The sequence below is a fragment of the Geotrypetes seraphini genome, chromosome 2 (genome assembly GCF_902459505.1).
Source record: "Geotrypetes seraphini chromosome 2, aGeoSer1.1, whole genome shotgun sequence".
NCBI classification, from domain to species: Eukaryota; Metazoa; Chordata; class Amphibia; order Gymnophiona; family Dermophiidae; genus Geotrypetes; species Geotrypetes seraphini.
In genome coordinates, this window is record NC_047085.1 from 378,881,422 (window position 1) to 378,895,325 (window position 13,904).

A 13,904-nucleotide genomic window follows, 5' to 3' on the forward strand; every position below is an offset into this window, starting at 1 on the left:
AGATAAGGGAGGGATGGAAAGGAAGGAATGAAAGGAGATGCCAGGGCTTGGAGGGAAGGGAGGAAGGAAGAGATGCAATGGCATGGAGGGAAGAGAGGGAGGGAGGAAAAGATGCCAGGGTATGGAGGGAAGGAGGAAGGTATGCCAGACCAAGGGAAAAGGAAGGAAGCAAGGAAGGAAGAGATGCCAGAGCATAGAGAGGGAGGGAGAGATAAAAGGAAAGGAGAGAGATGCCAGGGAATCAGGGAAGGAAAGGAGACAGAGATGCCAGACCGTGGGGTGGGAAGGAAAGAAATCAGATGCCAGAGCATAGGGGAGGGGGTGGTGACAGAGAGAGAAAAATGGAGAGGTTGCAGAGCTGAAATGAATCATTTACAAAGGAGAGAAGGGGCACAGGATAGACAGTTTATGGAAAGAGCATAGAAAGAGGGAAGATGCCATATGGAACGGGGAGAGGGCGGACAGTGGATGGAAGGTGCAGAGAGAGAGGGCAGACAGTGGATGGAAGAGGTTGATCCTGCATGGAAGACAGAGAAAGGACAGATACTGGTTAGAAAGAAGAGAGTGAAGACAAGATGATTAAAGCAGAAATGACTAAGGGTAGAAAAAAAGATATTTTTGTTGCTTTAGAAAAAAATAGTATTGTAGTTATATTGATAAAACTTTTATAAACAGAAAATAAGGTAATCTTTTTATTGGACTAATTTTAATACATTTTTTTACTAACTTTTAGAGACTAAAACCCCCTTTCTCAGGTCAGGACAGTATAATATAACAACAGTATACTATATTGACCTGAAGAAGGAGGATATGGCCTCTGAAAGTTAATTGAAAAATGGATTAGTCCAATAAAATGGTATATTCTTATTTTCAATTTTTTTTTTTTTTTTAATAATTTTACAACAGTTCATATTACAGAGCAGTAAAGAATGGAATTTTACAGTCTATGACCACTTAAGAAAATAAAGATCATTATTTAATTAACATATTCCTATCAAGCCCACATTAAGAAAGGGCTAACTCCCTTTACATAACAAATAATCATAATAAACATAATAATCAGGAGTTCCCTCTAACAACAGGGGAAACTCCACCAACTTTCAGGTGAACTTAATAATTTATCTCTTCAAAATATAACAGTTACTAAGTCTTATTTGGTTCATTTACATTCAGAAAACTTTCCAATTGAATTGGATCCCAGAAGATATAATCTTTTCCATGCAATTGCACAAGGCATTTGCATGGAAATTTCAGATAAAAAGTAGCTCCAAGAGCTATTAGTCTGGGTTTTAATGAAAGCAATACTTTCCTCTTCATCTGGGTAGGTTTTGAGACATCAGGAAATATTTGCACCATATCACCACAATTTAAAATTTTGTTTTATTTCTATTTGTTAATTTGTAAAGTGGTGATTGTTTCTCAGTTTCTTCAAATTTACATCTGCTATATTTATATTTTGCAGAGTATTAGGGGGCTATGTGTCATTGTTTCTGTGGTGTTTCACTGTATGCAGTTTGGCTTCTTGGCAGTTCAGTTTAACCTTTATCTACATATTTCTATTGTTTGTGATTACTTATTCCATACTGGGTGAGAGTGTATCTGTGTTCTGTGTGTACGAAAGACATGGTTTTCTGTTAGCGTTGACTAGCATTGTTTGGTGAAATGCATTAGGCATGGTTCTTGGGAGCATCTTGAATAAACCTGATTTGAATCTCCATATTTTCTGCCGAACTTCTTTTGTTTCATGTTGGATTCTTTGGTGGACTGCTTGCCTTGTTTCATTACAAGTTAACATACATGGAGTGGAACATAGCAGAGGAGTTACAGATTTGGTTGTTTATGGGTTACAGTTGGTTGACGTAGAGTGAGGCAGTTGAGAGGCATTGTAATATAGACTTATATTTTGGATAGTAGTACTGCTTTACAATGCATTTGAACACTTTTATATATCTATGGAAAGGGTTCAGAGTTAAAGTCCTAGGTAAGTAGGTGGGAAGGGAAGGAAGGGGGGATTTGTTCAGAGATGTTTGGGGGTTGCATAGAAGAAAAACTGTGCACTGGTATACTAATCTTTGTTTTGAATTAAAAAAAAAGAAAAGAAAAGAAATACAAGTGGAAATAAGTAAATAAGAAAACAGATAAACGGGGGCAGAGTGGGGCGGGGCCCAGTGTACTTATGTGCCTAGGGGCCTTCGAAGAATTAATCCTGCCCTGCACAGCTGTCCTTTCCTTGAAAGACTAATGCAGTATTTACAAGACATTAGTCACAATCCTCTAACTCTGCATTTGTTCTCAAAGCCTCACAGTTTGGCAACCCCTTTTCATATATGAGAAATGATCTACAAAAATTAGAAGTGTTAGTTCAAGCTTGGCAGTTATGCTTTGATACAAAGAAATGCAGAGTGATGCCTTTTTGGTGCAGATATCTAAAGTTGTGGCATACAATTGGAAGAGATAAGCTGATTGCATGGACCAGGCAATGAGCCTTGGGGTGATAAAATTTGAGGATCTCAAGTAGATAAAACAGTGTGACAAGGCAGTGGCTAAAGCCAGAAGTGATGCTAGACTTATCTAAAATGGAAAGAGTAATTGCCATGCAGCAGGGGAATTTTAGGAAATTTCAGGATATTTGTGAACCATTAACAAAATATTGTAATGAACGAATATCATTTTTTCCCCTTAAATATGCACATCCAAGGTGGGGGGAGAAGGGTGTGTGTTTGGGGGGTATTTTGGTTTTCTTATGAGAGCAAATAATGTGGAGAGGGGAGGGTTATTATATATCTTCTTATGTTTGATGAAAGTCATTGTATATGGGGGAGGGAGGGTTATGGGATCTGAATTATATTTTAATAGGATATTAAGTGATATATTTAAATATAAATTGATGTTATATGCTTGTTTTTATGTGCGTGCGCTGAAGGAAAGTGAAGAGAGAGTGGGCTGAGGACGCTGAAGGGAAATGGGGAAGAGAGAGTGGGAAGAAGACGCTGATTTATAAATTGACAATTGTACAGAATATTGTTTCTTTTTATACTTTAATATAATAAGTTCAATATAAAACAATTCAAGGCTTGTGTGGATGGAATCAGGTGGTTTGCGGGGATGGGGACCGAGCTTACAGGGATTAGTCCAATAAAATGGTATTTTCTTATTTCTCATTATTTGTTTTATTTTTATTTGTTAATTTGTAAAGTGGTGATTGTTATGTATCAGTTTTTTCAAATTTACATCTACTGTCTTTATATTTTGCACAGTATTAAAGGACATGTATTACTGTTTTTGTGGTGTAGTGTTGCATTGTATGCAGAGTCTGGTTTCTTGGCGGTTCAGTTTAACTTTTGTCTACATATTTCTATTTTTAGTTTGTGATTATTCCATATTGGGCGAGGGTGTATCTTTCTGTGTGTATGAAAGGGACATGGCTTTCTGATGGCATCGACTGTACAGGATCAATTGACTGTACAGGATCTGGCTTGTTTAGTTTTACAATGTATGTGTTGGTGTTCTAGTGCTCACTACAGTGTTTAAGATGCTGCCTTTTCGTAGGTACACTCTTGTGCGATATGTGGATTGTTACGAAAAATCATATTTTTCATATAGATGGGGGGGGTGTCAAAAAATGATGGGCCCTGGGTGTCACATAATGTCTCTAACAGAATTTTCAAACTTTCAGACTTACCATATATTTAGCTCTCTATTAGACACACTTTTTCCACCCCCACAAAGGCAGGTGCGTGCTGTTCATGTTCCTGCCTGGTCCAGCGCTGCTCACCGATTGTCTGCAGTCAATTCTTGTGACTCGCGGTGCCAGATCAGGCAGGAATGAAAACAGCATTTGCCTGCCTTCTGCGCCACTCTGCCTGAACAGAAGAAGAGCCGTCCAGCGAGGGAGACAGGCAGGAGCAGGGAAAGCTCCAATGGACTTCAAAAAAAGGTACTGGGGGGGTGCTTTTGCTGCCTACAGAAGGGGGGGCGGTGCCTCTGCTGCCTATGGAGGGGGATGCCTGCCTCTGCTGCCTATGGGGGGGAGCCTGGGCTCCTTACGGGGGAGGGGTGCCTCTACTGCCTACGGGGGGGGGGGGGAGGGGGAGAGGAAGGTGCCTACACTGCCTACGGGTTTTTCGTTCTATAAGACCCTGTCCTGGCCTACCACTAGACCACCAGAGGGGGGTACAGGGCAGGGTGGAGGGATTTTTTTTCTTGGGCTTTACTCCTCTACAGATGGGTGCGTCTTATGGTCAGGTACGTGAAAAATACAATATCTATGCTTAAACTAAAGCTGTTCATTCAGAGTCAGAACCGGGTCCCACCAACAGTGGCCAACATTTCATCGTGAAGCTCCATCAGCACCAAACACAACCTCCATGCTCACCAACTCCTCTTGAGAGAGTATTCAGTTCAGCAGCACTTACTGGTGCAGGGAGAGAAGTGCATAGTATAGACAGCTAGCCAGACCTCCTCCCACCTCTGTCACACCTTGACCCAGCTCACTTCTGTATCAGGCAGCTAACACAATATTTTTTTTAATGCAAAAGCTCCTGTTTTTACATAGTAGACAGTAGTGCAGGCTACATTACTATCATACTCATAATGTCATGTTAACTGCTTAATGAAGTTTAGTAAAAGGGCCCCTAAATCATTTATGTTTCATTAACAACTTAAAAAAAAAAAATAGTAACCGAAAAGGTGTCCACATTTTGAGCACATCAGATTCACTTTATTATTTTCAATCTGTGAAAATCAGCAAATGAATTGTAATTTTGGATAAAAATATTAGGGGCCCTCTAACCAAACTGTTGTAAAAACATGATCTTAGCATTTATTTGTTCAATTTTCTATATTGTTCTCCCAGGTGAGCTCAGAATGGTTTACATGAATTTATTCTATGGGCGCCTTAGCATTTAGCACATGCTAAATCGGTTAGCGCACCTTAGTAAAAGAACCCCTTTGTGCATCATTTTCTCAATGGGGCACGCTGAGGCATCCTGTGGTAAGTTCTGAATGGCACACATAAACCATGTGCTAAAAATTGTTTTATGTTTTTCTGGAAGGAGGTGTGTCTGAGGGACAGAAAGTGGACATTTCTACACTAGTTAGCACGTCTACATTGACATGTCCTAACTGATTATAATGGGATTAGAACATGGGCCCCTACCAAGTACAAAATGTGTCAAGAAAGGCTGATATGCTATTTTTTTGCAAAGGCTGTGCACTAATGGAAAAATTAGCCCATGGCCATTAATTTGGGAAAATCAGTCATTTTTTGGCAGGAGTAAAAATGGCTTTAGCACATGGGAAAGTCTTGTAAGGCCACTTTCTACTGTAGCTTTGTAAAACAACCCTTACCCCTGATATTCAGACCACAAAAGATTGCTGGTGATCCCCCACGGTTTTCAGCGATACCAGAAATTTAGTGCTGGCACCATATCTGGCAACTGGGATTGAATTTCTGGTCTATTTTTGGCCGGCTGAGAAATATAGCCTACTAGGCCAATATTTAGTGGCTAGCTGTCTAAGTCTTAGGGCTAGATTCACTAAGCAAACCGATCGTGTACTGATCGGTTTGTGACCCCTTTGCGACCCGATTTTCCTCTGGCCTGATTCACTAACCTCTGTCCCGATCATCCTCCGATCTGCTCCGTGCATGCAAATGAGGCATTAAAATGTAGGCAGGCAGTGATTCACAAAACAAATCTTGAAAACCAACTGGGCTGGCCAATCAACAAAAGAAGCGACTGCTGGGGACCAGTCGCTAACTGCTTTCCAACTGTGTTTTGCTCTCTCGGCCTTGATTCTCCTGTCTGCTCTCCTGCCCCGACTCTCGTCTCGTCGCACTGCTCCTCTCTCCTGCCCGACTCTGCTCTCCTGTCCCGAATCTCCTCCTCTCGCCGCCCCGACTCTCCTGCTAATCCCCGCACTACGAGCCCTTGGTTTTAACCCGCAAGTTAAAACCATGGGCTCGCGAAGAAAAGTAAAACCAAAAAGTTAAAAAAAAAAAGGTCGCTGCTCTTTAAGCATGCGCAGGTCATCTACAGATGGTCTGCGCATGCTCAAGGATCACTGTTCAGTGATCCCATTCAGTCGGTTGGGGGCATGATTTTGATCTCCCTCATTTGCATGAGGGTGATTGATGAATCAGCCCCCCAGACACGGATCCGATCCGTCACGGATACGATCCGATCCATGCCCTTAGTGAATCTAGGCCTTAATGGCCAAAGATAGACCGGCCTTTTAGGCAGTTCTGTTTGGCCACCGAACTTAGCAGGTAAGCTGTTGAATTTGTATGACATCACCAGATAGCCAGCTATGTGCTATTTAGCCAGCTGGGAACTGTTCACAGATGGCTAAATTGCGCTGAACATTGGGCCCTTACCCCCTCTCCCCCTTTTACTAAGCTATAGTGCAGTTTTTAGCACTGGCCATGGTGGTAACAGCTCCGATGTTCATAGAATTCTTATGGGAGTGACCACTGAGGGAGTTGGGGGAGTGGGTCATTTCTTCATCCCTCCAGTTGTCATCTGGTCAGTTTGGGCACATATATGGTACTTTGTTGTGAAAATAGGTCTAGCCCCAAACATCCAAATTGTGCACTGGATGTAGTCTTAAATTTTTGATTATGGCAGAAAAACATCCATGTCATAAGCCTACCCTGGTCCTGCCCACAATACACCTCTAACACGGCGTTTTGAGGTTTAGCTGAACTACAGATGAATAGCTCAGATATCCGTCTAGAAAACAGGGTTCAAAAATAGCGAATTGGAAGGATTTGGCAAGAAAAACATCCATCTTCCCCTTTATACCTCTTTTTGGATGTCTTTCTTTTTTGAAAATGAGCCCCTTGCTCACCAATGAAATTAGCAGTGGTAACTTTTACTGTATCTAAAACTGCTCACTAAAGATAGAGAACATCTGCTTAGTTCAGTAAGGATATTAGGGATGTGTACAGGGAAAAATGATTGGTTTCATCTTGGTTAATTTGGATGGGTTTTTTTTCCCCAGTTTGTCTTTTTTTAGTTTGTTTTACAGCCTAATTTTCTTAAAAAATCTTTATTAAGAACTAAACCAGCACAATACAAAAAGAAAAACAACTTTATTCTGATAGATTAATTTAAATAACTTTTTAAAAACACATATTATAACTTTATAACTCATGCAAATTAATTGTTCATGCGCTAATTCATAAGCTAATGCATGTGAAATTGATTTTATGCATACTAAATTTTTAAGGGGTGCTAATGAACCAAATGCATGCTAATGAATGCGCATTTCTAACAAGCACCATCAATCATTAGAAACACTTATGGGTGGCACACATTGCTAAAAGCCAGCAAAAGATGATCATAATTTAATGCACAGTAGATATGTGGGAAGGAGGATTCGCTGCTCATCAGCATCTCTTCTTGATCAAGCACCAGAAACAAAACAGGAGCGGGCACATTTCAAAGCGTTGTTTCCCAAAACAGTGATATACTAGTACCTTTCACCTCTGGGCGATATTGAATTCCATCATCTTTCTTTCCCATGGAGCTGGAGTCATCTGTTCCTAAACAATAATAGCGGGAAGTTTACTTTCCACAACTGTGAAAGCGCAGTATGTTAAAGTGAAATGTTATGTTTAAAGAGATAAGATGACAAGGTTGCAATGAATAATTCATTAGGATTTGTTTGTAATCGTGCTAAAACCAATACAGCTTGCGAACACTCTACTGGTATGGCCAGAAGTCGTTCCAAGTAATAGGCAATAAAAATGGGGAAATAAGGTGGGCAGGGGGGGTAACTCCTGTGAACTCCAGCTGCCTGTACACATGCATAAAGTGAGGAGATAGATGTTGTCATAAAAGACTAGCTCTACCCCACTGAATCTATGAATCTGCAATCCTGCACTTCTTTCCAATCCATAAATTATAATGGGGAAGAAGCAGGACTGGCTCTGTCTGAACCTTACAGCAGACAGGTCACATTACACAGTACTACCTCTCTGCAAAAGAATGCAGCCACATAGCAAACGAAAACCAACTGTAATTTAACTCACAGTGACAATGAAGGCCTCAAGCTATGTGTATAAACAGACATATGAACATTATTCCACTACTGCTTGACTTTCCCTCTATATGGCTCCAAAATTCTTTTCAGCACGTGCCCTGCTATGCTCCCTATATTTAGGGTTACCAGACGTCCGGATTTCCCCGGACATGTCCTTCTTTTGAGGAAATGTCCGGGAGTCCGGAGAGCTTTTCAAAATTCGGCACGTTGGGTTTTGAAAATCTTCCCCTGAAATTGTGTCGGGCAAGAGGGCATCCACACATGCACGGATGCCCTCCTGCCCGACCAGAGCAAGTAGTGGAGGTGGGGCTAGGGCGGGATTAGGGGCAGTACTGGGGCATAATGGGGTGGGGATGGGTGGGCCTGGGGAGGGTCTAGGGGTCCAGATTTTATGAATGTAAAATCTGGCAATTCTACCTATGTTACTCAAATTCCCTCCCCCTACACTATGTATGCCCTTTGTCCCACCTGGTTCCCCTCTGTACATGACAATATGTTAGCTTCACCTTGTACTTAGATCCACTGCCTATGGAATCTATACATTTCTCCTTGATGATAATTTGATAGCCTTTAATATTGTACCTAGGTTCCCTCTGTTTTGTGTCACTCCACTGGTCCTTCTGTCACCCTGCTCTCTGAAACTGTCCCCCTCTTTTATTAAGGTGCACTAACCGATTAGTGCGCATTAATCGAATTAGCGCACGCTAATCGAATTAGCGCACGCTAAACGCTAACGCATCCATACACTAACATGCACGCATTAGCGATTAGCGTACGCTAATCAGTTAGCACACCTTAGTAAAAGAGGGCCTGCGTTTGTTTACCGTTACCTGCCCTGAATTTTCTGGGAGGGTGGGAAATAAATCAATAAATAATTTAGCATAACGTGATTCGTTTTGAAATAGATTTTCATTTTATTTTACCATTAAAATTATATTGTTTTGACATATCACTGCTTTCAATAAAAATGCAACATAGAACCTCACTGTAAAGCATGAAAAATTACAAAATTTAAAAAAAAAAATCTAAAGCAACTCTAGCCTCCTCCCAACAAATAGCTCAGCTGAAAATCCACAGATAGGGAACATATAACATCTTTTGAATATCGGTTCAAATGTAGATTTTAGGAGTGGAAGACAAACAGTTTTCCCTGTACAAAAACCATTCGCAACCATCTCCCTTAAATAAGAGTATTATCACTAAAAAAATGTTATCATTATACCTTGAAAGGTCTGAGTTGTGATCGCCCTCACATTGCAATAAGGAGAAAAGAGACAAAAGTAAATGCATTCCAACTTTCTTCTTTCCATTCCCTTACCCTATGTACCCCAGTATCTCTCTCATTTTCTTGTACTTCCCTTCCACCAGACCTGACCCCAATACTCTTTCCCTCTCTGTTTTTCTACTTCCTCTCCGATTCTAGCACTCTTCTTACCCTCATAAATGACTCACATCTTTTTGATTTGCACTCTGGGCTCTCTCCTACTTCTTCTCTTACTTTTCCCTCAGCCGACTTCTAGTTCTGGAATTACGGAGAACTGCAAGTTGAGCTATGCCTGCTCTAGTCCCTCCTGTTTCTCCACACAAGCTGCTAGATAGTGTCAGGGGACAAGAGGCAATGGTGTGTCTGACTCGAACAGAAAACAAGTGTTCTGCCCTTTCTCTTCTGTCCCTGGAGGGAAGGGCCAGGGTAGTCAATAGCTCCTGCAGGAGCTTTACATTGTTTCCCCAAAATCTCACCACAGATTTCCTAGGTTTGACTATCATTCAAAAGCTTTGTTCTAGTTCACAGGAGCTTCTGGAAGAACATTTACAAAGTAACATAGTTCCATAGTAAATGATGGCAGATAAAGACCTGCATGGTCCATCCAGTTGTCCAAGGGCTCCTTTTACTAAGCTGCGATAGCGGTTTCGTGCACTGAATTGCCACATGCGCTAAATGCTAATGCCATCATTGAGCTGCCGTTAGTTCTAGCCACGTAGTGCGGGTTTAGCGCATGGTAAAATTCTGCATGCGCTAAAAACGCTATCGCAGCTTAGTAAAATGAGCCCCAACAGTCACACTCATTATCAAAGCAATATCGAACCAGCAATCCAGTAGTGTCATTACATTTTACTTAAGAACATAAGAAGTTGCCTCCGCTGAGGCAGACCATAGGTCCATCCTGCTCAGCGGTCCGCTCCCGCGGCGGCCCATCAGGCCCATTGCCTGAGCAATGGTCTATACCTATCTGTACCCCCCAATCCCTTTTTCTTCTAGGAATCTATCCAAACCTTCTTTGAATCCATTTAGTGTTTTCTTGTCCACAACAGCCTCTGGAAGCGCGTTCCATGTATCTACCACTCTCTGAGTGAAAAAGTACTTCTTAGCGTTTGTTCTAAACCTGTCCCCTTTCAATTTCCCCCAATGCCCCCTTGTACTTGTGGTGCCCCTTAATTTGAAAAATCTGTCTCTGTCTACTTTTTCTATGCCCTTCAGGATCTTGAAGGTTTCTATCATGTCTCCTCTAAGTCTTCGCTTCTCCAGGGAGAAAAGTCCCAACTGCTTATAGTTACACTATAAGATTTATTTTATTTAATTTATAACCCACTTACATCAAATTTTCTCATAGACAGTCACATTAAAATAATAAAAATGAAAGCAGCATCTCTACATCACTATCTATCAATACTACTGAACACCCCCCTCCCCCACTTTCTAAGAAATTAAAGTTTGCATGAATAAATGTGTTTTCAGGTGTTTCTTAAACTGCTGAAGATTTGTAATAAATAAATAAATACACCCCCGCAGTGTACTCTGGAGATTATTCCATAATTGTGGTCCTGCAATTGAAAATGCACCATTAATAGTAACAGAATGTTACACACATCTCAGATTCGGCACTACTACCTTTTTCTTGTCATTAACCCGTAAGGATCTTCTAGAAGCATATCTTTGCACAATTTGTTTAATAATAATAATAACAGTTTATATACCGCAATACCGTGAAGTTCTATGCGGTTTACAAAAGATTAAGCAAGGTACAAATTGATTGAACTTAAAAGGGGAGGAAGAAAGAGAGTTGGTGGGACAGGAAATCCATTTTTGAGGATAGAGAGATTAATAGGATGTGGTGATCAATATCGAGGGGGGAAGGAGAAGAGGGTCAGTTGTCTAGATATTTTAGGAACAGGTGTGTTTTTGTACGTTTCCTAAAAACCTCATAAGTGGTGGGCGAAAGCAATTGTTCTAGGTCTTTACCCCATGATGCTGCTTGATGTGGTGTTTTTTCAGTTTGCAACCTCTAACTGGGGGGGAAACAAAGTTGGAGTGTGAGCTCCTCTTGTGTCTGTTGGCTGAGAAGGAGAAAAGGTCGGTTATGTATTTAGGGGCAAGTCCGTATAGTGCTTTGAAGCAGAAGCAGAAGCAGGCGAACTTAAACTTTACGCGTGCATAGGCATCGTGCAATGTAAACTCTGAAAAAGCAGACACAGCACCTTATACTGTACTGAATTCTAAATTTTACAGGTGGCCAATGTAGTTTCTTCAAAATTGGACCGATATGTTGATATCTACCCACATCTTCAGCAAGACTAGCCACAGCATTTTGAATTACCTGAAGTGCCTGAATAGCAGCTGACAATCCTGACATTATATAAACAATATATAGAGTGACATATAGAGCGACAAACAGAACATTACCAAAGTCTAATCTTGATAACACAAGACTTTGTACAACTACCCAAAAATCAGAAGCTCAAAGCATAGGCTTTAGTTTGCTAATTAACCTCCTCTTGATCCTTACTATTTTCAGGATTCAGACTGTAAAAAAAAAGTCTGTCCTGCATTGGTCCTACATCCCTCAATGCAACAAAATTAGGGCTTTGCCTGGGAAGCTTGTGTGACTCTCGGATGGCTGACATTGCAAAAATCACTCAATAGAAAATAATGTATTGTCAATAAAATAGTGAAGGAGCGTCCTCAGTGTGAGGTTATGAGCTCTGAGGAACACTCGATAAAGAGGTTCTAATTCTCTAGATAACAGAGGCTGAGACCCAATCGGTGTCGCCACACACCATCATGGGAACGCTCCAAGTGTGTGATATGTGTAATAAAGCAACCTCGTGCATAAACTTTTATATCTACTAGTAGTAACAGTGCACAAATTTCATAATAATAATAATTTTTTAAAAATTTCTTATATACCGCTATACCGTGAAGTTCGAAGCGGTTTACAATAAAGATACATTTGACAGTACATGGGTTAGAAACGGTTTACAATAAAGATACGTTTAGTCAGTACATGGGATGCAAGTGGTTTACATTAAAGATTCATTTTGTCAGTACATGGGATACAAGTGGGTTACAGTAAAGATATATTTTGTCAGTACATGGGATGCAAGTGGGTTACAATACAAGTGGTTTACTATCAAGGTGCATTTTGTCAGTGTAAGGGATACAGGTGAATTACCATAAAGATACATTTAGTCAGTACATGGGTTACGATAAAGATATGTTTTGTCAGTACATGGGGTGCAGGTGGGTTACAATAAAGATACATTATGTCAGTACATGAGATTCAAGGTGGAAAGTATAATTAGTTTCGGGCCTTGGAATTAGGGGGCGAGGTGGAAGGGTCATGGCGAGGAAGAGTTGGGTATGGGAATTTAGAATTTGTTAAACAGTCGAGTTTTCAGGGATTTTCTAAAGTCTGCATATGTAGTGGCCTCAAGTATGGGCTTTCCAAGCCATGTGTTCAGCCTAGCTGCCTGGAATGATAACATTCTATCTAGAAACTTTTTGTATTGGTAAGATTTCAAGGAGAGGTAATTAAATAGGTTTGTTCTGCGAGTGCTCTTGTTGGACTCGTTGGGGGAGAACTGGGAGATTAGGTAAAGCTGGAAGAATCCCAAAGACAGCTTTGTAGCAAAAACAAGCAAACTTGAAGAGGACTCTGGATTCTGCGGGTAACCAGTGGAGTTTCTGATAATAAGGGGAAATGTGTTCCCATTTTTTTAAACCGTGGATTAGTCGGATCGCAGTGTTCTGAATTAATCTCAGCTTGTTGAAGTTTTTTTATAAGCTCCTAGGTATATGATGTTACAGTAATCTAGGGTGCTAAGTCATAGAAGCCCCTCTAATGCCAGACCCGAGACCCACGGGCGAAAAAGTACAAAACAATGAAAAAATTTGTACTTAGCTGGAAAGAACACCAACATCGAAAATGACAGATATTAGTGTCTAATCCATAAACGCATGGATAGATTTCAACCAATCTTGGTACACATATCACTTACTATCTGGGGGGAAAATACTGTGTGGGTGGGAAGGAGGTGACGTAAAAATGATCGAAAACGACTAACATTAGTGTCCAACCCATAGTTTTCGGGCTCACTGAGAAGAATACTGACACTCCCAATGCCGTTTAAATCCAAGTTCAGCCCCATAGAGAGGGACATTCCTGTGGGACATGTGGAGGGTGGGACATGTGGGAGGTAGGACATTTTGGGATAAATAAATATCTGGCCAACGCCGGGTAATCTGCCAGTATAAAATAAAAAATACAGGAAATTTAGAGGGAAGTTTTTATGCCTATGATTGGAATGGGAGGTTTTTCCTACCCACACTCACACTTAGAGGAGATTGGATGTACAATCACACTATTGCAAAAATAATCCAATCATTTCAGAACCACTCACTGCAAAACGCAATCAATAAAAGTGGAGAAAAAGCTCAGGTTTAAAGAGCCAAACCCTGTTGAGCCCCACAAGGGTGGCTCACCTTCAATCATTGGCAGAAAAAACTCCACTTACCAACAACTTTCTCATATACTCCTGGGAAATAACAAACATTCTGCAAAATCTTGCATGTAAACAAA

The 13,904-nt window shown here is 40.8% G+C and overlaps 1 protein-coding gene across 1 annotated transcript in view; it reads right to left on the reverse strand.

Moving 5' to 3' along the window:
• The window catches only part of TMEFF1 (transmembrane protein with EGF like and two follistatin like domains 1), a 436,679-nt gene that overhangs the window by 42,609 nt on the left and 380,166 nt on the right, over positions 1–13,904 (reverse strand). The window contains exon 7 of the mRNA XM_033930653.1: positions 7,481–7,546. Within this exon, the coding sequence (XP_033786544.1) occupies positions 7,481–7,546 (66 nt within the window). The remainder of the gene's footprint in view (positions 1–7,480; positions 7,547–13,904) is intronic.